The sequence below is a fragment of the Ctenopharyngodon idella genome, chromosome 20 (assembly GCF_019924925.1).
Source record: "Ctenopharyngodon idella isolate HZGC_01 chromosome 20, HZGC01, whole genome shotgun sequence".
Taxonomy (NCBI): Eukaryota; Metazoa; Chordata; class Actinopteri; order Cypriniformes; family Xenocyprididae; genus Ctenopharyngodon; species Ctenopharyngodon idella.
Genome location: NC_067239.1, coordinates 7501 through 32983, shown reverse-complemented (window position 1 = coordinate 32983; position 25483 = coordinate 7501). Strand labels below are relative to the sequence as shown.

The following is a 25483-nucleotide window of genomic DNA, read 5'->3' as shown; positions in this document are numbered from 1 at the left end:
ATTAAAAATAAATCTGTAAATAAACAGATTTATTCTTTATAGCAGGGGTTCTCAACCTTTTGCAAGCTGGGCCCCCCCAAAGCTGGTTCATTGCAGATAGATAGATAGATAGATAGATAGCCCTAGGCTATTATTTTTAGGCCCATATTATTATTATTATTATTATTATTATTATTATTATTATCATCAGTAGCGGTAGGTAGCCCTATTATCATTACTAGGCTATTGTCATAATTGGCAGTAGCACCAGACTTCTAATGTGAGCTTGCAGGCATTATAATAATAATAATAATAATAATAATAATGAGTAGTAGTAGGCCTATCATCATTACTAGGCTATTGCTATATAATTATATGAGGTTACATGCTTTATTGTTGTTGTTGTTATTATTATTATTATTATTGTTATTATTATTATTATTATTATTATCATCAATAGGCCTATTATCATTACTAGGCTATTGCTATAATTGGGAATTGGCACAGGCCTCTGATATTAATTTATGCTTTATTATTGTTATTATTACTAGGCCTAATAGTAGGCATCATCTGCATTTTTACAGAAGCTTGCAGGTAAAGGAAAGCTTTAACTGTAGCCTATATTCTGACTAGTTTATTCGTTCATATATATATATAAAAACTAAATACGACCTCACGTTTTATACATTTGCAGCCTCTGAAACTTCCGTCCGTCATAAAAATTAATTCGGATGGTTTGATTTTCTGCATTTTTCGCATCCGTAGCAAATATTTTGAGGGGTGTTTTTGACAATTGAGAGCCACCAAATAACGAATATGAAAACGAATACGACAGTTTCGGACTCAGTCAGGGTGCAAGGACCTTAAACTTTTGAGGCTTGCGCAGCTTCTCGAGGAGAAATCAAACAAATGAGCGCCGTTTTCTAAAGTCTATGAGCGCAGCACACACAAATAAACTAAATTGACATATTGCAGTTAAATTTCAAAATGTGGTGTTTTTATATTTATAACATTTGAATACAGTTCAGCAACATACATCACACGACCTGACAACCAAGAGAGCTGACAATTGACCATCACTTAATTTACCATCACCTCGCGATTGAAAATGTGACACTGATATGACAGTTCAACAAACAAGTTAATAATATCAAGTCACTTACATTTTAGACGAAATAATGACTGTTTTGGTCTATTTTAGCAGCGAAAATAGATCCGATGAATCCAAACAAAGATCACAACATAGCGCATCTCACAGCAACACTCAATCGTGTTTTGAATGATTCAGTGTTTTGAATAAATCGTTTGAGTCAAAGATTCAATGACCCATTCACAAACATCTGTCTCATTCTTGATGAATCGGCCGTTTGAACGAATCGTGAATGAACGACTCAATGACTCGCTTAATAAAACCGCTTATCACCTGCATTTGCGCTCACTATCGACAAACCAATCAAATTTGTTCAAAACTTTTTTTTTTTTAAATCAGTTCAAACACATTTTAATTTTATTCAGGAGTTATGTATATACAAAACTATAACTTTTTATGACAGTAGTTTAGTGATAAAAAAAATTTGCACTTTTTTTTTTTTTTTTTCAGTTTTTTTTTCCTCCCATTGGGGGCGCGCCCCACCGGTTGAGAACCACTGCTTTATAGCAACTTCTTTGGCCTGTTTACACCTGGTCACTTTATGCATTTTCTCTGATCGGATATGTGTCTGATTTGTTAAAACAGTTACATGTACACTTGGCCACGTAAATGTGTCTCCTCAAACGAATATAAATCCGATTTTTAATTCCCGCACTATATGCAAATTTATTGGAGTCAACGAAAGCAACAGATATGAGTTGCATTTTATTTATCATAAGCTAATTTCAAAATCAAGACCGCAATAGGAGAGAGCGTCATCATCAGTACTGGTAAGATCATTTAGTCTCATTGCTTTTAATGAAAATGATTGTGTTTTGAGCATCTGCGATTTATTTTCAGCTTCATTTGCGGCAGTTTGCACGTCTGCTGAAGAGATACTCAGCTACTCCTTTGCGGTCAATGTGTGATGCAGTAGCGCTGTCATATCTGGCTATAATGTCATATTTTTATATTTTTTATATTTTCATATGTTTATTTTTAACATTTTGGGAGTAGTAAAATTTACAAATCTGGTTTCAACAATCAGGATGCATTTTAGATGCATCTCAGACCAACTCCTGAAGTGGTTTGAGGGATCGGATTTAAATCCGTCTCGAAAGCGTTTCGGAGGGCATTTACACCTGGTATTTTCATGATCAAATAGATATACCATCAGAGAAAACACATCAAGTGACCAGGTGTAAACAGGCCCCTTGATTCTGTAATCATAGTATAGTGTTTTTTACAAATACAGAAATTGCTAAAAACCTATTTTTTACATTCACAGACTGTCACACACCGAGTTCTGTTTGCCTAGTGGACCCAATGTTATCATCATCACAAAGAAAATAATACATAATACTCTTCACAATTTTCACAGATTTGGTGGTCAATAACTATTTATTATCAAAGAAAGATTTTTGTGGAAAACTACAGAAGATAATTAAATGTTTGTTTGTTTGTTTTTCTTGATAACAATATGCCCACAGTAAACATTTGAAAAAAACACCTCAAGCAAACTTTTTTGTGAATTAAAGGATTTTTTTTATTTAATTTTTTTATTTTTTTATTTTAAACATCACTCCTTACTCATGTGATTCTTCAAAATGCGCATTAAAACAGGGTGAAACATAGCTAGTGACCATTGGCCATTGGGCTGTCCTGTCAAGCCCTGCATTTAGATCTAGCACGTCAATTCTCTTCACGTGGCTTAAGCCTCTCTCTCACGTTGAGTGCGCGTGTGTGAGAGAAAGCAACAGAGGGCGCTCTCAGCCAAGCAATGGCGCATAAAGATCAACAGGCAATGAAATTATATCTGCACTATTTTTTGCCTCTAACTCAATCACAGGCAACTGAAATCGTACAATTTACTAGCCATTGGCTAATAAAAGATATTTGTCGCCTAGTGTGAAATTTGGTCACACATGCAAGTGATTTACTCGCATTGTAGAGGGTTGCATTGTAAGTGGTTTATTGTCTACCATGTGTAACGAACCCAGGCTTTGTTTCTGTTTTGAATCCATTTGCAGAAGTTTATTTGTAGCAGTAAATCCAAATCAACAGGCAAAGAGGTGGTCAAAAATACAGGCAGGGTTTAGTGATCAAAATAGACAGTCCAAAGAGGTAACCAAGGCAAAAACAGTAATCCAAAACGTGATATCCAAGAAACAGGCAAATGGTCATAACAAGAAGCAGTAACAATGACAATGGAAAGAACGCTCAGTAAGGCAGAAAAGACTGGCAATACTTCGCAAAGTGTTAGTAGAAAGCATGGCTCTTTATATCTAACAAACAGGAAGTAACTGTAGAAGAAATGGAGTGTAGTCAGTATTCTGGTGAGGGCTCCCTCTGCTGGCTGGAGAGAGCAAGCATTACAGAATGCCCCTTGGTCTCTATTCTTCACCAGATTCCGATTCACAGTTACCTACCGTCCTGGAAGCAAGAACAGTAAAGCAGATGCTCTCTCTAGAAGGTATGACCCTATGTCTTTCCAAAATAACCAAGATTCCATTCTCCCCTCATCAGTGGTTGTAGCAAAAGGTTTCGTGTGGAAAGCCAGACCTTCTGGCCTGGCTGATAGTTGGGGTGGGGACGCCTCCGACGGTCCGCCTGGATTCTTTGAGAACGAATGGCACGTTGAAGCCTCACACAAGCGCTGTCCCACACCCGTTCACTCCTCTTGATCCAGTCATCCACTGCCGCTACTGTAGATGGTTCACCAGACCAAGGGAACATGGGAGGTTGGTAACCCAGTACACATTGAAAGGGGGTGAGTCCTGTGGATGAATGGATTAGTGAATTTTGGGCATACTCAGCCCATGGAAGAAATTCACTCCATCTCTGTTTTTCCCGACTACAAGGTAACGTCCGATCTCCTGGTTCAATCTCCCCACTTGTCCATTAGCCTGTGGGTGGTAGCCTGAGGTTAGACTAACATTAATGTCCAACAGTTTGCGAAATTCCTGCATACCCTTGACGTGAATTGTCCGTGACAATGTCCTCTGGTAATCCATATACCCGGAACACATGATGAAACAAGGCAGTGGCTGTTTCCATGGCTGTGGGATGGGACCAGGGCCTCTGAGGTATGGGTAGGGGTTCCAGCAGTCCAGCAGGTAGATCCTTGGGGGTTTTTGACTGAGCACATACAGAACAGGACTTGACATATGAGGTAACATCTTTAGTTAAGTAAGACCACCAGAATGAGTTGCATATTAAGGTAATGGTTTGTTGAATACCTGGATGTCCAGCGCTGAGGGAAGTATGTACCCATTGAATCACACATTGTCTGAGGAGGCGTGGAACATACTGCTTGGTTGGTGGGCAGGAAGGTGGGGGAGGATCTGTTTGTTGTGCCCGTTGGATCTCATCCATGATATCCCAGCGGAGGGATGGTACAACCACTGATGAGGGGAGAATGGAGTCTTGGTTATTTTGGAAAGACATAGGGTCATACCTTCTAGAGAGAGCATTTGCTTTACTGTTCTTGCTTCCAGAATGGTAGGTAACTGTGAATCAGAATCTGGTGAAGAATAGAGACCAATGGGCTTGTCGTGGATTGAGTCTCTTGGCACTCTTGATGTATTCCAAGTTCTTATGGTCAGTGATAACTTGAAATGGGTGTTCCGCTCCCTCTAGCCAGTGTCTCCATTCCTCCATTGCTGCTTTCATAGAAAGTAATTCTTTGTTACCCACATCGTAATTTCTTTCAGCAGAAGTGAGTTTTCTAGAATAGAAGGTACATGGGTACATTCGGCCTGGTGTGCCAGAGAGAACAGCCCCAATCCCAATGACAGAAGTGTCTACTTCAATGATGAAGGGTAGTCTTGGATCAGGATGCTTGAGGATGGGTGCAGTAGTGAAGCAGGTCTTAAGGGTGTTGAAAGCAGTGTTAGCGAATTTGTTCCATTGAAGTTTCTTGGGTTTGTCCTTGAGTAGGGATGTCAGATGGGCTGCAATGATGTTGTAATTCCTTATAAATCTTCTGTAGACATTTGCAAAACCAAGAAATCGTTGAAGTTCTTTGATAGTGGTAGATTGTGGCCATTCGGTAACTGCTTTGACTTTAGATAGATCTATCTCCACACCGTGATGACTGATGATGTACCCCAAGAACGTAGTACTAATGGTATGGAACTCACATTTCTCAGCCTTGATGTAGAGTTGGTTCTGTTGGAGCCGAGTTAGTACTGTCTTGACATGTTGAATGTGTTCTTCTTTTGTTTGGGAATAGATTAGGATGTCATCAATGTATGCAATGACAGAATGGTTTAGCAGGTCTCTGAGGATTTCATTGATAAAAGACTGGAAGACAGAGGGTTCATTGACCAGACCATATGGCATAACTTGGTATTCATAGTGCCCCCTAGTGGTGAGGAAGGCAGTTTTCCATTCATCCCCTTCTCTGATTCGAATAAGGTTGTAGGCACTTCAAAGATCTAGTTTGGTAAAGAAACGTGCCTCCCGGAGTTGTTCCAGTGCCGAAGGGACAAGAGGAAGTGGATATCTGTTCTTTATTGTGATTGCATTGAGACCTCGATAATCAGTGCATGGTCTTAGTCCGCCACCTTTTTTCTCCACAAAGAACCCTGCCGCTGCTGGAGAGGTAAAGGGACGTATAAAGCCTGATGCCAGGGCTTCTTCAATGTAAGTTTCCATGGCCTGAGTCTCTGGACGTGACAAGGGGTAAACTTTGCTTTTGGGAGGTGTAGTATTTGGGAGAAATTCAATGGCACAATCCCATGGACGATGGGGAGGTAGTTGGGTTGCTTTTGCTCTGCTGAAGACCTCTGAAAATTTTGAGTATTCAGCTGGAATCACTGTTGTTGTAAAAGTATCTGGACTTTCCACACTCGTGGTAAAACATGGTAAGGTCATCCTTTAGTTAATACAGTGTTCTTGGCAATAATGAGACCTTTTGATGAGTTCACCTTGACTCCAAGAAATACTAGGGTCATGGATAGCCAACCATGGATGACCGAGAATGATCTGGTTCTTGGGAGAAGAAATGACATAGAATGAGATCTCTTCAGTGTGAAATAATCCAATTTGTAGAGTTATTGGGACTGTCTGTTGTGAAATGCCTTGTCCTATGGGTTCGTTATCGACTGCTGTGACATTAATTGAAGGGATGCATGGCAGAGTGGGGATCTTTAATTCCTGGACGAGGTCATCATGGATTAAATTGACTGCAGATCCAGAATCCACTAGCGCTGAAACATAGTGTGGTTTATTATTAGAAACCTAAATGGACACGGATAGAGTGAAATTTTGATGAAGGGCATTAAGGAAATATTCATTACTCACTGTTTTCCTGGAGGTGTTGTTGGTTTTATTGGGACAGGTATTGCAATGATGATTGGGTTGGCCACAGTAAAAGCACATATGTTCCTGTAGATGATGATGTCGTTCTTCTGGTGACACTCTAGTATAGCCGATTTGCATGGGTTCTGTGGATTGGGACATAGAGAGAGGAGCAGCTTCAACTGGAACAGGAGCCATTTTGTTTTGTTTGGAGCGGGGTTTGTTACGGATGAGATTATCTAACTTAATAGCCATGGTGATATACTGTGATAGGTCAGAGGTTTCATCTTTGCATGCTAACTCTGCTTGTAATTCATGGTTAAGTCCTTCTCGGAACACTGTTTTAAATGCCATATCGTTCCACCCACTCTAGGCTGCTAGCGTTCTGAATTGGATGGCATATTCAGCGGCTGATCAGTTACCTTGGCGTACATGCAAGAACTGTACAGAGATATCCTGTCCTCCTGCAAGGTATTGAAAGACATCTTGAATTTGCTGAGCAAAATAGTCAAAAGAAGTACGTAACTGGACGTCGTTGTCTCACACAGCCGAAGCCCAATTCAATGCCTTTCCAGTAAGTAGAGTCATGATAAATTAACATTTTGTTGTATCTTGACGAAATGCTTCAGGTTGATTGGAAAAGTAAATTCTACATTGACATAGAAAGCCACTGCAATTTTCAGCAGAACCATCAAATTTATCTGGAAGTGCAAACCTTACCGGCTCAGCTCTAGTTGAGGGAAGTGATTGAATGTAATGGGTTAAATGTTCGTTGGCTATTCGTAGACTGGAGAGTTGGCCTTGAATCTCATGTAGTAAATCAGACTGGTATGCGTAGGCGGCCTGGAGCTGTGATACCTCTGCTGGATTCATTTCCGGCGAAGTATTCTGTAATGAACTCAGGCTTTGTTTCTGTTTTGAATCCATTTGCAGAAGTTTATTTGTAGCAGTAAATCCAAATCAACAGGCAAAGAGGTGGTCAAAAATACAGGCGGGGTTTAGTGATCAAAATAGACAGTCCAAAGAGGTAACCAAGGCAAAAACAGTAATCCAAAACGTGATATCCAAGAAACAGGCAAATGGTCGTAACAATGGCAATAGAAAGAACTCTCAGTAAGACAGAAAAGACTGGCAATACTTCACAAAGTGTTAGTGGAAAGCATGGCTCTTTGTATCTAATAAACAGGAAGTAACTGTAGAAGAAATGGAGTGTAGTCAGTATTCTGGTGAGGGCTCCCTCTGCTGGCTGGAGAGAGCAGGCATTACACCATGAAATAAAACTTTTGTGAATACTGAACTGTGATCTTGTTTAATGTGGTCATACAAACGTTTTGGTTTTGTTACTGTGAAATAATAAAATCCAGAAAATAATTATGTCTGTAAAAGTGACAATCCAGCTTTCAATGCTAAAAAAAATCAAAGATATCGTTCAAACCACAGTGATATTGTGTGTTGCCTTTAGAATCAGACGCAGCAGCACCAGCAGACGGCTGCGCAGACGCAGACACAAACACAGACACAGCAGGCTCCAACCCAGCAGAGCTCAGCGCAGACAAATGGCACATCAGGCACTGCAGGGGCCAACACGGGCCCCTCCCTACAGCACGGACAGGACCAGGGGCCACCAAACAAAAAACCTCGCACCTCAGGAACCAGTGTTCTTCAAACAGACTACCAGGTAAGAGAAAGAAACAGTAGAGGTAGCAGAGGCTAAGTTTTAGGTCATTGACCTGCAAATGCCACTTCCTTTTTCCAATGAGAGACAAAGTGGTCTTTCTCAAGGGGGCACGGTCAGTTCTCAGGACAATTTTTTGCCTCATAGGAGACATATGAAAACTAAAAAGCTTGTAAAACATTTGTTCATGTCAGCTCAAGTACTGCTTTCATTAAAGCAAAAAACAGACATTTTTTTATTTATTTATTTGTTTGTTTGTTTGCTTGTCCCCAAAGGGCAATTAGTTTTGTGTCAAGACCAGCATACAAACAAGACCATTTACAATGCATTAAAAACCAACAAACTTGCAAAACAACACACAATAAAACAACCCAAGACATCAACAGGCTGAAACAATATCCACACTACCTGCTGCCCCCTGCTGCCAACATGCCTGAATTTAACAGAGAAATAGCAGTGGGAATGAATGAATGTCTGTACCTGTTACTCCTAATAGAGGGAGATCTCAACCGAGATCCTGAGGGTAAAAAACGGAAACTCAGAATAGAGAGTTAAAATGGATAGAGCTTTTCTGACCACCTGGTGATTGGTAGGGTGACTCTGCTGAATACTTAAAATCTTACTACTGGTTTTAACTATTTTTAACATAGTAGTCTTTGCCTTCACACTAAGACTTCCATACCAGCATAACTTTGGGAATGTTAAAACAGACTTGATATAAGATTTATAAAAGCAAAATCATCAGGGACCTGTCAACATAAACTTGGACATTCCCCGCAGACAGAGCAGGTGTTGCTGGCCCCTTTTTCAAATCATATCCACATTGAAATTAAAATTCAACTTATTATCAATCACACATCCCAAATACTTAATTTATTCCACAACTTCAACATCCTGCTCTTTGATTGAGCTTTGAGTTGTTCTTTTTAAGGCATTTTGGTTTACCCCAGAAATCAATAACCATGTCCTTCATTTTAAACACATTTATCTGGAGGAATGCACTGTCACACCACTGGACAAAATCATCTACCACAGGAAATTTAAATTGTCTGGTTAAAGTTGTCCCCCTCTTTAGATGCTGTAGGATACAGTGGGATAAATTGGATACAGTTATGATCAGCACCACCTATTGGGGGAAGACGAAGAGCTTTATATGCACCTTTTATAGAACCATAACACATATCTAGAGTCCTGTTATGCCTGGTTGGACATGTGACATGTTGGTAAAAGTCTCTCAAAGTCTTATCCTACGAGCGATTAAGATCACCCATGATTAACACTGGTGCATTGGTGCAGTCCAAAATTACAAAATGAATGATGTTTGACAGGCATATAGCCACTCGCACAATCTGGCACATGTTGTAATCCGCCGTTACAGTAGTCTGCCCTGAACAACAGACAAATTTTGCTCTCTTAATTGGGTCATATGATGCTATTTTAAAAGTTCATTATTTTGATTATTGGGTGTAATAGAGTTGGATAACATGCTTTAATGTAAAAAAACAAAACAAACAAACAAAAAACAATATTTTTTACATACTGTACATTATTGCAGCTCCTCTATTCCCAGTCTGTCTGAAACGCGTTGATTTCTACAAAGTCCCTCTTTCTGAAAAGCTCAGAATGCTCTGATTGGCCAGCTGAAAATGTAACGCCTCTTACCATAATCACGAGCTTCAGCTTTCAAGGCTTCTAAACCGAATGTAAACGCACAGTTAATAATAATGTCATCGGTTTTGCCGTATCAGTTCGAGCCTGAGTCAGAATCTGAAAATGCGGATGATCAAGCAGATTGATCGGAACCAACTTTGCAAGCATAACTTGAGCAGAACGTTTTACAGTGGTCAGTAGTCTTTGTTTATAGCCTGTGTTGTGCTTTCCCAGGTTCAGAAAGCTGTCCTCTGTAAAATGCACTGTGCACCAGTGTTAATTTTGGCAGCCATTTTTGATTTAGTCTAAGTCTTTATCTTCAGACAAAAATGCTCTTTAGTCTTAGTCTCATTTTTGTCTTTCGTATTTTAGTCTAGTTTTAGTCAACGAAAAGTCATCGCATTTTTGTCAAGTTTTATTCATTACTTTTAGTCAAACTACAGTTACCAACATTAATTTTGATAGCTATTTTATATGTAGTCTTTAGACAAAATAGTTATTATAATTTTTCTCTTTAGACCAATTCATTTAAGCTTATGAAAAATTTGAATCAAACAGGCTGTATTGACATTGCACTCTTTGCAGTAGCACTTGTGCAATTTTCCATATCCCTTTTCAGTGGTTCTCAGACTTTTTAGTGTCGTCCACTTAGACTGCAGTTACACCTTTTCCATTAAGGGACACTATTTGCCCTCTTAAATCGATTTTTCCAGAGCATTTTTTTACCTTTATAAATATCTTTATAAAATAAATAATGCTTTAAATAAAAAAATTCAATAAATACAATGATGATAAAAATGAAGTGATACTTTTAAATATTACATTAAAACCGCCAGTAGGTGGCGGTAAGTCACTGTTTTTATGAGTGAATCGAGTCATTCATTCTTTCAGTGTCAAAGCAAGCGGCTGTATTTATGAATGGGTCATTGAATCATTGACGATTCGTTTAAAGCCGCAGATTCGTTCATGAAACACAGCTTGTGTGCTGCAGTTCTGCTGTGGCTTTCGTTGCAAAATAGGGCAAAAATACATCACTTAATATTACCGTTTTGTTTGTTGAACTGTTGTATAAAATCAATATTCAGGAAACATTGCATTCTTGCTGGTATAATATGATCAACATTAAAAACCAACTCACAGAAGGGTATGTGTTTGTATCTAAGAGTTTTAATCTTAAATCTCAATGCAATCTGTGTCTGTATACTATTTGTTCTTCAAGCTGGTATAAGTGCTAAATCCCCACTTTTATTGTCGAGAACAGCACTAATGTAGCGCGATTTGCTGGCTTGTGTAGATGCAGTCAGTTTTGACCGCGAAAGATGAGGTAATTTGATTGAATCTCATGTATTTATGGCATTTTACCTGCTAGAAATACATGCTCAGTTTTAATGTTATTTTAAGGTGGAGTAGAATTAAATGAACAGCAAAGCATTTTGTTCGCGTACGTCAGTTTGAGAACCACTGCTGGACATCAGCCTACACTTTGGTCACAGATGTAGTCAGCCAACGAGCAGCACAATATAGACCATAAATTCTGGAAATCTGGCAACCGTAAACATGAACAAAAACAGTCTGTAATATTTTGTCTCCTTTATTCGACAAAAACAAAAAGTGATTTCAAAAGAGTGATTTAAGTAAAGTTTTTAGTCTTTCAGCCACATATGAGTCTCGTCTTTTTTCGTCAATGATATTGCATGTGTTGATTTAGTCACAGTTATCGTTTAATGACATTGGTGTCGTCTCTCATCATCTAGCCTTAGTCATGGAAAAAAAGGTCATCAACGAACATTTTTCGTCATAGTTTTCGTTAACGAACTTAACACTGCTGTGCACAAGTAAACTTTTGTGTTGTACTGCTCAGGAAAAACTTTATAAATAAATCTTAAAGGGTTAGTTCACCCAAAAATAAAAATCATTCATTCATCTTCGGAACACAAATTAAGATATTTTTGATTAAATCCGATGGCTCAGTGAGGCCTCCATTCACAGCAATGACATTTCCTCTCTCAAGATCCATAAAGGTACTAAAAACCTATTTAAAACAGTTCATGCGAATTCAGTAGTTCTACTTTAATATTATAAAGCAACGAGAATACTTTTTGTGTGGCAAAACAACAAAATAATGACTTTTCAACAATATAGTGATGGGCGATTTCAAAACATTGCATTGGAGCTTTGCGAATCGAATCAGTGAATCAGAGCACCAAAGTCACGTGATTTCAGCAGTTTAGCCGTTTGATAGGAGATCTGAGTCACTGATTCGATTCGTAAAGCTCCGAAGCAGTGTTTTGAAATCGCCCATCACTATATTGTTGAAAAGTCGTTTTTTTGTTTTTTTTGCCACACAAAAAGTATTCTCGTCGCTTTATAATATTAAGGTAGAACTACTGAACTCGCATGAACTGTTTTAAATATGTTTTTAGTACCTTTATGGATCTTGAGAGAGGAAATGTCATTGCTTTGAATGCAGGCCTCACTGATCCATCGGATTTAATCAAAAATATCTTAATTTGTGTTCCGAAGATGAATGAAGGTCTTACGGGTGTAGAACAACATGAGGGTGAGTAATAAATGACATTATTTTAATTTTTGGGTGAACTAACCCTTGAACCTCTGAAAGCATCGAAAGCTTTCACGTCAAAACAGTGTCTCTGCTAAATGACATCAACTCTACAATTCACTAAAGCTTCATCTTCTTTGCATATGCCTTTGGGCAGGTTTTATTTCACATTGTGACGTGAATGTTTGAGGAAGTGACATCTGGACTTCGATCAAGGCATTTTAGGCAGGTCTGGATCAGTGTTCTCTGATAGATAGAATAAATCACTTTGTGGGAAACTATGAGCTTTGTAACTTTGCAGATTGTAAACATGGACCAACAGATACATTACACACTAAAAGAAAAAGAAAACATTAAAAAGCATCATATGACTCCTTTAAGAGAGTGCATCCAGTGATAAGAGTAATTTGAAATGCATTAATGACACACCACAGATGACGACGTAAATAATATTTCACATTACACTAAATATTACCATGTGCATTACTCTACGCTATGCCATATGATTCCTTTGTAATGACTGCTGGTGATGCAACAAAGTTGAGCCAAGTTCAACTTTTGGCAATTGAGCAGTGGCGTGATGCAGCAACCACTAAAGTGATGCGTATACTTAAACAGTGCTGTGCTGAAGAAGTGACATCTGAAATACGCTTCTGATGTTTATTACACTGTAAATTGTAATAAGTTGACTTTACTTTGAAAACCTGAGCAAACCAACAGTAATGCACTTCATTTTTGAGTTGATAAAGCTTAATACAACTTTGTATAGATAACTTGTGTGTTTGTACTGGTAACCAGAAAATATGAGTTATGGTAACTCAATATGACAAAATGAAAACTGAAATTAGTTCAGCCATAATAGAGATGTAAGTATGATTCACTAAATCAAGTTAAAAGAAGAGTCAGTTACCAAAAACATTTGAGTGATCTTTTTTGATTATTCTGAGCCACAGGTAATATGCTGTTTCCCAGAGTAACAAAGGCATAGTAACTAAATAGTACAGATTACTAGTAATTTTATTTATTTATTTATTTATTTATTTTTACAATCAAGTTCAACAAATTGTTGTATATGTAGTCAACTAAAAATGTTAAAGGATTAGTCCACTTCAGTGTTAATTTCGTTTACGAAAACTATGACGAAAAATGTTTGTTGACGACCTTTTTTCCATGACTAAGACTAGACGATGAGAGATGACACCAATGTCATTAAACGATAACTGTGACTAAATCAACACATGAAATTTCGTTGACGAAAAAAGATAAGACTGAAATGTGGCTAAAAGACTAAAAACTTTACCAAAATCACTCTTTTTGAAATCATGTTTTGTTTTTGTCGAATAAAGGAGACAAAATATTACAGACTGTTTTTATGAGCGTTGATGCTTACTGTTGCCAGATTTCCAGAATTTAAACTCCCAATCAGAGCTTTTCTGTTAAAAGAACATGTTTTACTTAATTTTTGCAATCTGGCAACCACGCACACGCGCTCTCTCTACACTGAGGAAGAAGCGCGGATGATCTGAAAACACAGACAAGTAAGCTGCAGTTCAGCAATCTTCATTTGAGATTTTCTACTTAAATTAAAGTGTCATTCAGCCGGTCTATATTGCGCTGCTCATTTTCTGACTAAATCTGCGACTAAATAGAGTACCTCAGGGATGACGTGTTTTTGTAGGCCAACCCGGAAGTTAGCGGCGCACGGGTTCCCTCAATCGAAAGCAATGCATTTTTCCCATAGACTTCCTCAAACTTTATTTAGAAAACAACTTTATTTAAAAACATGCTCGCTGATTATGATCTGCGCTGTGTATGAATACTTATCCACTTTTTCATGAGAAATGCTGTCCAAATGTCCTGTTTGTCATAATGACGTCTAAAGTCCCCGCCAAAGGAAGTAGTCCCTTTTAGCAATTTGTTAGCAACCGCCATTTTTAAGACACAATAAAGGTTTAAAAAATCACAAGCGTGTTATAACTGGTGTGTTTTATGTCATAGATCAAAACGTGAAAATATTTAGAGGCTTTGTTAACCACAGACCTTATTTCAGGCGATTTAGCAAAAACCCATTCAAAAAAACCCATTGACTTCGGGGCGATGGAACCGGAAGTCCTAAAATGCTAACTCTCTTCCGGGTTTTACCTACAAAAACACGTCATCCCTGAGGTACTCTATTGTAGGCTGATATCCAGCAGTGGCTCTCAAACTGACGTACGCAAACAAAATGCTGAGTTTTGCCATTTGTTTTATTCTACTCCACCTTAAAATAACATTAAAACTGGGCATGTATTTCTAGCAGGTAAAAATCCAGTAAATACTCGACATTCAGTCAAATTACCTCATCTTTCGCGGTCAAAACTGACTGCATCCACACAAGCCAGCAAATCACGCTACACTGCTGTTCTCGACAATAAAGTGGATGGGGATTTAGCACTTAGTAGCATGAAGAACAAATATAGACACAGACGGCATAGAGATTTAAGATGAAAACTCTCTTCGATACAAAAAAATACCCTTCCGTGAGTTACTGTTTGTAACGTTGATCATATTATACCCGCAACAATGCAATGTTTCCCGAATATCCACACGATTTCAAATGTGACATTTATTTTATAAAGCAGTTAAACAAACAAAAGGGTAATATTGTCACAATTCCTGTTAGTTCCTGGACTACACTTCCCATAATCCTCCCTGCCTGTCACATGCACACTCCACACCAATCATCATTTGCCACATACACCTGTAGCCTATTATCTGGACTATTTAAGACTCACTCACCCACCACCTCTTGGCGAAGTCTTGTTAACTGTTGTTGCATTTCTGAGCGTTTATTATCCTGTCTGCCTGTCTGTTCCCGTTCCTGCCTGTTACCCGTTATCGACCCGTTGCTGCCTGCCTTTGATCCTTGCCTGGTATTCTGTTCTGTGAGTGATATCTGCCTGTCCTGACCATTGCCTGTATCCTGACTACGATTCTGCCTGTCCCTTGCTGTTCCTGTTTGTCCCTGTTTGACCCTGCCTGTACGACCACGCTCACTTTTAATAAAGCTTTGTAATTGGATCCCTGCCTGAGTCCCGCTTCGTTACAAATATTAAGTGATGTACATTTTAAACAGTATTGTCAGTACTATTTTTGCTCGATTTTGCAATGAAAGCCACAGCAGAACTGCAGCACACAAGCTGTGTTTCGTGAACGAATCTGCGGCTTTGAACGAATCGCCAATGATTCAATGACCCATTCATAAATACGGGTAAAAAAAATGCACTGGAAAAATCGATTTAAGAGGGGAAAATAGTGTCCCTTAATGGAAAATGTGTAACTGCAGTCTAAGTGGAAAAGAGAGTGTACGCAGAAGGATGTTAAATCCCTCAGGGGGTACGACACTCTAAAAAGTTTGAGAACCACTGAAAGAGGATATGTAGAATTGCACAAGTGCTACTACTAAGAGTGCAGTGTCAATACAGCCTGTTACCTTGATTCAAATTTTTCATAAGCTTAAATGAATTGGTCTAAAGAGAAAAATTATAATGACTATTTTGTCTAAAGACTACATATAAAATATCAAAATTAATGTTGTTAACTGTAGTTTGACTAAAAGTAATGACTAAAACTTGACAAAAATGTCATCCAAGATGTCCATATCCTTCTTTCTTCAGTCGAAAAGAAATTAAGGTTTTTGATGAAAACATTCCAGGATTATTCTCCTTATAGTGGACTTCAATTGTCCCCAAACAGTTGAAGGTCAAAATTACAGTTTCAGTGCAGCTTCAAAGGGCTTTAAACGATACCAGATGAGGAATCTTCTTATCTAGAGAAACCATCTGTCATTTTCTTAAAAAAAATGAAAATATATATGCTTTATAGACAGAAATGATTGCATCACAAGTGTTTCCGCCAGACCGCCATTACGTATTTTTCAAAAAGCTTACGCTGTATGTCCTACACCTTCCCTTTTCAACTTACAGAACGAACACAGCGCCAGTGCCGTTTTTTCCGTAAATTTAATAGGGAAGGTGTAGGACATTCAGCGTAAGCTTTTTGAAGAATACCTAATGGCGGTCTGGCGGAAACACTTGTGATGCGATCATTTCTGTCTATAAAGCATATATATTTTCATTTTTTTTTTTAAGAAAATGACAGATGGTTTCTCTAGATAAGACCCTTATTCCTCGTCTGGTATCGTTTAAAGCTCTTTGAAGTTGCACTGAAACTGTAATTTTGACCTTCAACTGTTTGGGGCCAATTTAAGTCCACTATAAGGAGAATAATCCTGGAATGTTTTCATCAAAAACCTTAATTTCTTTTCGACTGAAGAAAGAAGGACATGGACATCTTGGATGACATGGGGGTGAGTAAATTATCAGGACATTTTTAATTGAAAGTGGACTAATCCTTTAATTAGGACATTTGTTAGGCTTTACAGTGTATATAACAATAAATAAACAAGACCCATAATATTACAGTTAGCTTTCAGTTCAGATTACAAACAACAGTTAATTAATGTTCAATGCTTACTTTTTTATAATATTTTAACTTTTTTTCTCATTTTATTTCATTACAGCACTCCAGTTCTCGGCTTGGTTACCAGAGCAATGTCCAAGGCTCCACCCAGTCGCAAAGCACTATGGGATATTCATCCTCATCTCAGCACTCTCATCAGTCTCATCGATACTGAGACTCTAAAACATACACGAGCACTTAAAAGAAATATTAACCACAAGCATAAAGCCAGGCAAGTCAGTGTTGTCATTCGAATAAAGGTCGGGGTCTGTCCCAATATAAACATAAAACCCAAGTTTATTCCAATACAAAGCCTCCTGCCATCCTACAATTCTCAACAAATGCTACTCCAATCAAAGCACAACTTTGCAATCCCTTCCCTCCAAACACCTCTGAAGAACCAGATCCATAATCATCAATCAAAATTGAACATTTGCCTCAATATCTCAACAGTATTTCAATATATTTAAAAATTCACCAGCTCCAACACCAACCATGCCATCTGCTAACTATTTAACATCTTTAATGTTTTCACATTCTTGTCTTAACACCGTTAGACCAAACCACTCTCGAAATGATCAGCCAAATGCTATTCAGGTCGCAAGGCTTGTTGCAATGGCTCGTTAAATGTTGTGTTCCACTGGCAGACTCGCAAAAAAGCTTTCTTCAAGGGTGTCACAGATACCATATCTCAGCCTCTTCTGGTGTTCCAGTGAAAAGTAATTTGTCCGTCCTCACTGAATGTGAAACTTCTGCATGACGTGACAGAGATATTTAATGTTTGATGTAGAGTTATGATTTTTGACCAGTGAGTATGTTGGACTCATCTCAGCATCACAGAAATAAGTACAATGTCCTGTCGCGGTTGTGCTGGTTAAGATAAAATCTCAGATTAACTTGGAACCAACAGGAAGTAAACTAGGTCTGAGGTTGCATTGTTAGGACATGGCAGTAGGATACAATTCATGGAATTATTTTACCCTGTAAATGTATGTGATGGTGTATCTGTCCGTTCGGGTGCTTATCACTGAAAATTGGCTCGTGGGACACCGGCCTAATGCATAGTCAGTAAGATGAACCAAACGTTATTGGTTGCATCTCTGGTTGATTCTACCACCCATTAGTGTTGGTTTATCATCTCAAGCCTTTCTGAGATGCCCCCATATGACACACCTGAAACTAATCACATAGAGACATCTATGGTATATAAGCAATTGTACATAGGAACTGAAATCCCCTTTTATCTTTCTTCTTCTCCTCTCTCCCAGTAAAGGGAGCTGCCTGCATGTACGGACAGTAGAGCAGAGACTGGATTTGTGTAACATATGTGTGCATATTATAAAGACTGAAGAACAAAGAGCACTTACTGAGAGAAACGAAACCCAGCATGACTCTGTGTGAGTGGAGAACATCTCTCAGCTATCGTGCACCACTGCATTACTACACACATCATCTTTTGTTGTGTGAGAGGTTTTTGTGTGTGTGTGTGTGTGTGTGTGTGTGTTTGTGTGTAAAATATACACTCACAGAATCGAGTGTACGAGAGGAAACCCTGAGACATTCATTTTCATCCCTTTTTTGCGTTAGTTACATTAACAACCAATAAAAATAACATCAGCTGTCAAAGAACAAGGACGTGGTTTGCTCTTTTTCTTTTTTTACATGTTTTAGGATTTTGGTCAGGACTAAAGTCCCTAAGTGTGTGTGTGTGTGTGTGTGTGTGTGTGTGTGAGTGAGTGAATTTGCACATGAATTTACTTGCATGTGTGTGTCATTATCTGGGGCAGCTAGCAGTTGAACTGCTTCTGTGACTGTTATTTCCTGTGTCTTGTTTATTTAGTGTTTTATATGCTTTTATAGTCTCTTTATTGTTGGTTATTGTTTTGAAGTGCAGTTATTTCTTTGTGTTATTTGAGCTTAGTATGTGGACTGAATCATAGCGCTGAATCAAACAAAGACAACTGATTTGATTTGCTTTTTTGACAAAAAGTTGGATGTCTCATCAGGCAAAGCTGGAGACTTCAGCTGTATTTCTTACAGGTCTTTCCAAGCTGTCTTTGAGACGCTGAAATTTTGTGGTGTGATAGACAGCTGCAAGTCATTCCTGTTGCACAATTAAGCAGGCAACCCGGTGGAAAATACGAGCTCAAATGGGATTTTACGGAAATCTTGAAAGAGTCTTAAGTCACTTTAAAAGACCCAGAAGGATAATATTACCCAAGTGTATTGCAGTCACCCAGCAGGAATTGTTGAAACTGACAATTGATTTCAACCAAATTGTTCACTGAACAATGTAGCTAATGGTCAGTTGCTGCCATCATACTCCTGAGTCTCTCTTCTGTCCCATCTTAATATTTGTGCATTCTTTGTTTTCCTGTAATGTGCTTTGTATTTCTCGTGAAAGTGAACAAAAACTGTTTTTTCTCCAATATTTTCCCATTTCCCATCCCCTCTTCTGGGTTTCTTCACACATCAAAGTGAAGTGTACATTGGGTTAAAAAAATCTGAGACCGAATTTTTTATTTTTTTTATTTTATTTTTTTTTATGAGGATGTGACATACAAAGTATACATATTTCAGATTCTGCACTCTTCTGACTGTGTTTAACAAAATTTCTGATATTTATAAGTCTCAAACTAGGATACACAGGGGGGTGGATTTTTTATGTCCAGCCACCATTGTCTGAAATAATGAACTTAGTTTCATATGATGTTTTTTATTTTCTTTAAAATAAGATGATCTATTGTACAGTGTAGTTGGTGTCATATCATCAGTTTATAGTATTTCAACCCTCTTCCTGGACATTTCCTTTCTGTTTTATTCAGTTTCCCCATATTTTGAGCAGAATCAACTGCGACTGCAAATAACAAAATAAATAATGACAAACACATTGTTTCTGTAGACTGTGACATTTACATTTGAATTTACACTGAATAACAGTTTACTTTTTCAATGAGAAACCTTTGGCATCATAAGACTGACATGAAGGTCATGAGAATTTTATAATCATGAAACTTTACATTTACATTTATTCATTTTGCAGACTCTTTTATCCAAAGCGACTTACAAATGAGGAATACAGCAACTGATTTGCCGTAAAGAGGCATATAAACATAAGTGCTCAAAATACAAAGTTTCAGACATTGCATAGAGTAGCATAAGCTGGAATTAAAGGAAAGTGAAAGCATAGATTTTTTTTTTTTAGTTTTAAGTGCTCACAGAAGTGATGTTTATGTTGGTTCATAATTTTGTCATGTTATGTTGAAAAATGATTTTCAATTTTATCAGCCACAAATCATTTTAATTACATTACAGTATTTTGTAGATATTTTGAGCACCTAATCTGAACCATAGTTCTAACCATTTATCAATATACTATAATGTAAAACATTAAAAAACTTGTAAAGGCAGAAAGTACAATTAATTAACAAATTACAAATATTCCAAGTCTTCCAAGGTCAAACAAATGTTTTATGAGAAAACTACCTAAATTTGATCGTCATCCCCATCCACTGTAATGCTCAAACCCCGCATGCATACAAAAATGACAGTAAATGCTGCTTGTGGCATCTCTATCGTGATGCATGTTTCTCTTTGACATGCATCAGTATCAGACAATTTGGAAGTGAGAATGAGAAAATGAACATTTACAGTGATATAAAAATCTGCTATAAAAACATGCTGTAACCAGCCTAATCTGATTTTCTGGTATTAGCTGCTATAAGATTGTCTCCCAGCCTGGCCAACCTGGTGTTTAGCTGATTGATTGACTGATTTATGATGTTTTTCAGCAGGGAATTCTATGCAAAAAAAAAAAAAAAAAAAATCTTACAGAAAACTTTCATTTGTTCTAGAAACGACCTCAAAAACCAAAATTTTCACACAATTTATTTCATAACCTACAGTTGTTCCATGGAATCTTTGAAGTAATTTAAGTTTTTTGCATAGATGTTTAGAAACATATTTTACCTTACTTTGTCATATAACTCGATATATGACAAATTAGCATTGTCACTAAATGTCCTCATTCTTTTCTACTGTAAAAGACTACACTAATATATATATATATATATATGGTTAGTTTCATCTGCCATTGTTTTTTTTTCTCCCCTGCTGTTCTACGACTCCGTCAGAACAGACCCATTTGTGGGCCATGACTCCCCACTTGAGAACACACTGGTTTAGAGATTTGGCTCTGGCATCTGGTGAGACAGTTCTTCGCAGTTTCTACCGGTAAAGTCACTTTTTGAGCAGACCAGTAGTTCACTGCAGCCTGTCTTATACATCTAATTTCAAGTTGCGTACACTTTTTATATTATGGTGTTTTAGAAATAAGAGTGCTTATCTAGCTCTCCTTGTAACTTTTTTTTTTTTTTTTTCTGAAAAATCTCAGCTCATGGATGTTTTCTTTTTCAGTTCATTTGTATTGTCTTCTGCAGATTGTGTTTCAAATACTGCTTTTCTTGGTAATCATGGTGTTATTTTCAATACAACTGTTTTGTGATTGGATTTATGATTGGTATTCAAGACAGAAATCCGCTTGATTCTCTACAGTCATGACAAGCTTGAAGGAGGTACCCATATATTATTGTCCTATTTATAATTCTTACTCCTACAATGATAATGCTTTCTGAAACAGGCTTCAGTGAATGTTTTTAAAGTGAGTTTTATATGTACAGCATTTAAAATGATTGCCATGTTATGATATGTTGCACTGTTATTATGGAATTTTTTAGTGGTAAATGTAAAGTATTCCTTATGAATATTTTGTTTATGTTTGGTATCTATCTATCTATCTATCTATCTATCTATCTATCTATCTATCTATCTATCTATCTATCTAATCCACCCGTTTTAGAGGTACTATTATATTATGTCCTGTCAGACAGTCATCTGTCCCTGGTGTTACAGGCTGACTAATTACAATAGTTGACAATTGACAGTAGTGGCACTATACACAAATAAATCCAATTCTTGCAGATTACATAAAATGACATTTTTAGTCGTGGGATTCTGTCTCACATTGATTCCCTTGTATTCTTGTGTGCAAAAACACACATTCTTACTCACTGATTTTTCAAGCTATTTCTTCATTATTTCAGTGTACAAATGACTGTTATATAAGAAAATATGTATATTTATTTTATATTCTATATTGTAATAAAATCCCTTTGCTTCATATATGTTTTCTGCTTTATTCACTGAATTTTATGATAAATTTATTTTACACAATTATATAATGTGCTGTGCACATGAAAATTTCAGATGTGATGGCTGTCAGGTTCACATTCAGCTCATCAAAGAATCATGATATTTTTACAGTATAAGACTTTCCATAATACATTGCAATTTATTGTATTTTGGAAAAGTGTACATATAAATCTCTATTAAAATTGGTCTGTCTTTGTTTTTCCTACAGCCAGATAATAGCCTTGCTTTCCTTTGCATACATGATTGATAGGCCATGTGGGCCAAGTCAAATGTTTGCTGTAGCATTGTAGTGCATACTGTTTCACATACAAGGTAAGAAATACTGGTCAAAAGTTTGGAAGTAGTTATGATTTTTTTGTTTGTTTTTGAACATCTCTTATGTCTCTTAAGAAGTTTGCTTACCAAGGCTGCATTTATTTGATAATATAATTAAAAATAACATTTTCTATTTTAATACATTTCCAAAATGTAATTTATTCCTCTGATGGCAAAGCTGAATTTTCAGCATCATTACTCCAGTCTTCAGTGTCACATGATCCTTCAGAAATCATTCAAATATGCTGAATTGCTGCTCAAAAACCATTTCTTATTATTAATTAAAACATATTTTCTAAAGACAATACATATAAACAAAAAAGCTTCCTTCATTAAAAGCGCAATACAATGAGCAGAGCCGTAAACTGTTTTGCTAGATAATGGGCAAACTTTGCATTAATTATGCTTGTGCTAAAAACCGGCAAATCACCATCTTATCAGCCTATTTCACTGATATCCTGTGATACAAAAATACTCTGTAAAGCTTTAGCTAGGAGGATTGAAATTCATATACATTATCCTAGATGATCAGAATGGATTTGTTCTTGGTAGGCAGGCCTTTATTAATTCTCACAGAATTTTAAACATATTATATAAAAAACATAACAACAAAGACCATGCAATCCTATGCCCAGATGACAAAAAGGTGTTTGATAGGACTGAATGGTGTTAGCTGTTTGAGATTTGGATTTGTAATACGATATTTAAAATCTGTACTGTCATGTACAATAAACCATTATCCCAAATCATATATATATATATATATATATATATATAAAACAATAATATTTCAAAATTATTCAGTTTGGCTAGAGGTACAAGACAGGGATGCCCACAATGCCCTTTATGTGTGCAATTGAATCTTTGGCTATGATTATTAGAAAGAGTTTAAGTCTATGAAAAAAGTAGAGAGAGAACATTGTATATAGAGTGGAAGTTTGACTCAATGGCTTCGCAGAATGATTCGCTGTTTCAAGACGCTGGAGATGCCTGCTGTTCAAAATAGTGAAAATGCAACGAAATCTCAGCCAAACTGTGCATACCAACTCCTTTTACAAACCAACTGCAAACATTTTTATTGGAAGTGTAATCTGTTAAATGTACTTGTCAAATCATCTCATAATATTAAATATGAAGTATCTGAAAAAAAATATGTTATTAAATGGTAGAGCTTGTTTTTAATGGAGAGCTTTGGTAGGTCAGGTCAATAAAAAAATTTCATGTGTTGTTTTCAGTGCCGGGTCCAAACAAAGACCGTTTCAGTTACTATACTGACCGCACAAGCCAGCATCCAGCCGACTTCCCACCGCCTGCCTTGGTGGTATAGTGGTGAGTATAGCTGCCTTCCAAGCAGTGGCAGTTGACCCGGATTTGATTCCTGGCCAACGCATTGCTTTTGGCTCAAGTGGTCGTTAAAGCGGTTGTCTGGGAGATAGGCGTCCACTATACTAGTCCGGAGATACTGTACTATACTAACAAGGAGCTGCGGTGGCAGGCCGTCGCCCCGATCAACGCAGCTGCTGGTCAAAACGGTGTAAATGCCATGAAAACTCAGTCAAAACATGCATAAAAACACCTTTTACACACCAGCTGCAAATGTTTTATTGAAAGTGTAATGCATTAAATGCCAGAGCTTGATTTTAATGGAGCGCTTGGTAGGTCGCTACTAATGTGTTACGAGCCTTCTTGCTGACCGCACAAAAGCCAGCATCAGCCAGCAAACAAGCACCTGTGTTGGTGGTATGGTGGTGAGCATAGCTGCCTTGCAAGCAGTTGACCCGGGTTCGATTCCCGGCCAACGCGTTGTTCTTGGCACAAGATGTTGTTAAAGCGGTTGTCCACGAGCCCTTGCTGCAGCAAAACAATTTTGTGTGGGTCGTTGGGCAGCAGCAAAGGACGTGGTCTCACCGTCGGGGAATCAAAACCCCGGTCTTTCGTGTGACAGGTGCAGATACTGTCCACTATACTAACGAGGAGCTGCAGAGGCTGGCCGTCACTCCCGTTCAAAAAACTGCATGAGGACCAGCAAGCATGCTGGCAGCAGTTTGCATCCTAGATTACCCTCGGTGAGCAGAGCGATGTAGTAGAGGGAGCATGCAGGCCCAAGGGGGCAGAGGTACAGCTCGAGTTTCTCTTCATTATCGCATAAATCTTTCGCATTTTACTAAAGATTTCCGTGGAGGGGAACGTTTGCGAGTGTTCTGTATTTTTGGGGGCTCTGCTCACGGCAGAGCTGCACAAGAGCGTCAAAAGCAAAGTGAGCACGTTTGCGCTTGTCCCCCATGGTCGGGCCTTCTGCCAACGCGGAGCGGAAGGAGGTTGTCCGTATTTGCCGCCTTTGCCGGAGCGGCAGTTTGAACCAGTGGCTTCGCAGAATGGTTCGCCGTTTCGAGACGCTGGTGACGCCTGCTGTTCAGAATGGTGCAAATGCAATGAAATCTCAGCCTAAATGTGCATACAAACTCCTTTTACAAACCAGCTGCAAATGTTTTTTTATTGGAAGTATCATCTGTTAAATGCACTTGTCAAATCATCTCATAATATTAAACATGAAGTGGCTGAATAAAATGTTTTATTATGTGGTAGAGCTTGTTTGTTTTTAATGGAGAGCTTGGGTAGGTCAGGTTAATAAAAAAAGTTCACGTGTTCTTTTCTAGGCCGGGTCCAAAGAGCGTTTCAGTTCCTCCGCTGACCGCACAAAAGCCGGCATCAGCCGGCATCCACGCGCCTGTGTTGGTGGTATAGTGGTGAGCATAGCTGCCTTCCAAGCAGTTGACCCGGGTTCGATTCCCGGCCAACGCATTGCTTTTGGCTCAAGCTGACGTTAAAGCGTTCATCTGCGAGCCCTTGCTGGAGCAAAAAAAAAAAGTTTGTGTGGGTTGTTGGGTATCAGCAAAGGTTGAGGTCTTCCCGTCGGGGAATCAAACCCCGGTCTTCCGCGTGACAGGTGGAGATACTGTCCACTATACTAACGAAGAGCTGCGGTGACAGGGTTAGGGTTAGGGTTAGGTTAGAGGGTTAGGTTAGAGGGTTAGGGTTAGGGTTAGGGTTAGGTTTTTTGGGTTTACAACGAACTCCCCCCATCACAATCTCACCAGATTGTGTGGTTTAAAGTAGGGAGAACGAGGAAAGGCACGGGCCGGCGCATGTTTGTGAGGGT

The 25483-nt window shown here is 38.1% G+C and overlaps 1 protein-coding gene, 1 long non-coding RNA gene and 3 other non-coding genes across 11 annotated transcripts in view; 4 read left to right on the top strand and 1 right to left on the bottom strand.

The window, feature by feature from the left end:
* Nucleotides 1–21978, top strand: part of cdk19 (cyclin-dependent kinase 19) — a 51276-nt gene extending 29298 nt beyond the window's left edge. For 3 of the 5 annotated variants that reach the window (XM_051876250.1, XM_051876248.1, XM_051876249.1), the window contains exons 12-14: nucleotides 6786–6883; nucleotides 7875–8090; nucleotides 16859–21978. In XM_051876250.1, the coding sequence (XP_051732210.1) occupies nucleotides 6786–6883; nucleotides 7875–8090; nucleotides 16859–17267 (723 nt within the window). In that variant the 3' untranslated portion in view covers nucleotides 17268–21978. Of the gene's footprint in view, nucleotides 1–6785; nucleotides 6931–7874; nucleotides 8091–16858 lie in introns of those variants that run through there. The other 2 variants (XM_051876251.1, XM_051876252.1) reach the window with 2 other exon arrangements.
* Nucleotides 3111–7272, bottom strand: LOC127502845 (uncharacterized). 3 transcript variants are annotated; one of them, XR_007926946.1, is made up of 3 exons: nucleotides 7133–7272; nucleotides 6416–6558; nucleotides 3111–6321 (listed from the first exon to the last, which is right to left on the bottom strand). It is a non-coding gene; the product is annotated as an uncharacterized LOC127502845 (long non-coding RNA). The 3 variants fall into 3 exon arrangements; XR_007926945.1 differs by lacking the exon at nucleotides 7133–7272 and adding an exon at nucleotides 6835–6850; XR_007926944.1 differs by lacking the exon at nucleotides 7133–7272 and having other exon boundaries at nucleotides 6416–6779.
* A 2076-nt stretch (nucleotides 21979–24054) lies between the features above and the next one.
* On the top strand, nucleotides 24055–24126 carry trnaa-ugc (transfer RNA alanine (anticodon UGC)). The gene has a single exon. It is a non-coding gene; the product is annotated as a tRNA-Ala (tRNA).
* A 317-nt stretch (nucleotides 24127–24443) lies between these two features.
* Nucleotides 24444–24558, top strand: LOC127503007 (U5 spliceosomal RNA). The gene has a single exon (XR_007926993.1). It is a non-coding gene; the product is annotated as a U5 spliceosomal RNA (small nuclear RNA).
* A 495-nt stretch (nucleotides 24559–25053) lies between these two features.
* On the top strand, nucleotides 25054–25125 carry trnag-ucc (transfer RNA glycine (anticodon UCC)). The gene has a single exon. It is a non-coding gene; the product is annotated as a tRNA-Gly (tRNA).
* The last annotated feature ends 358 nt before the right edge of the window (nucleotides 25126–25483 follow it).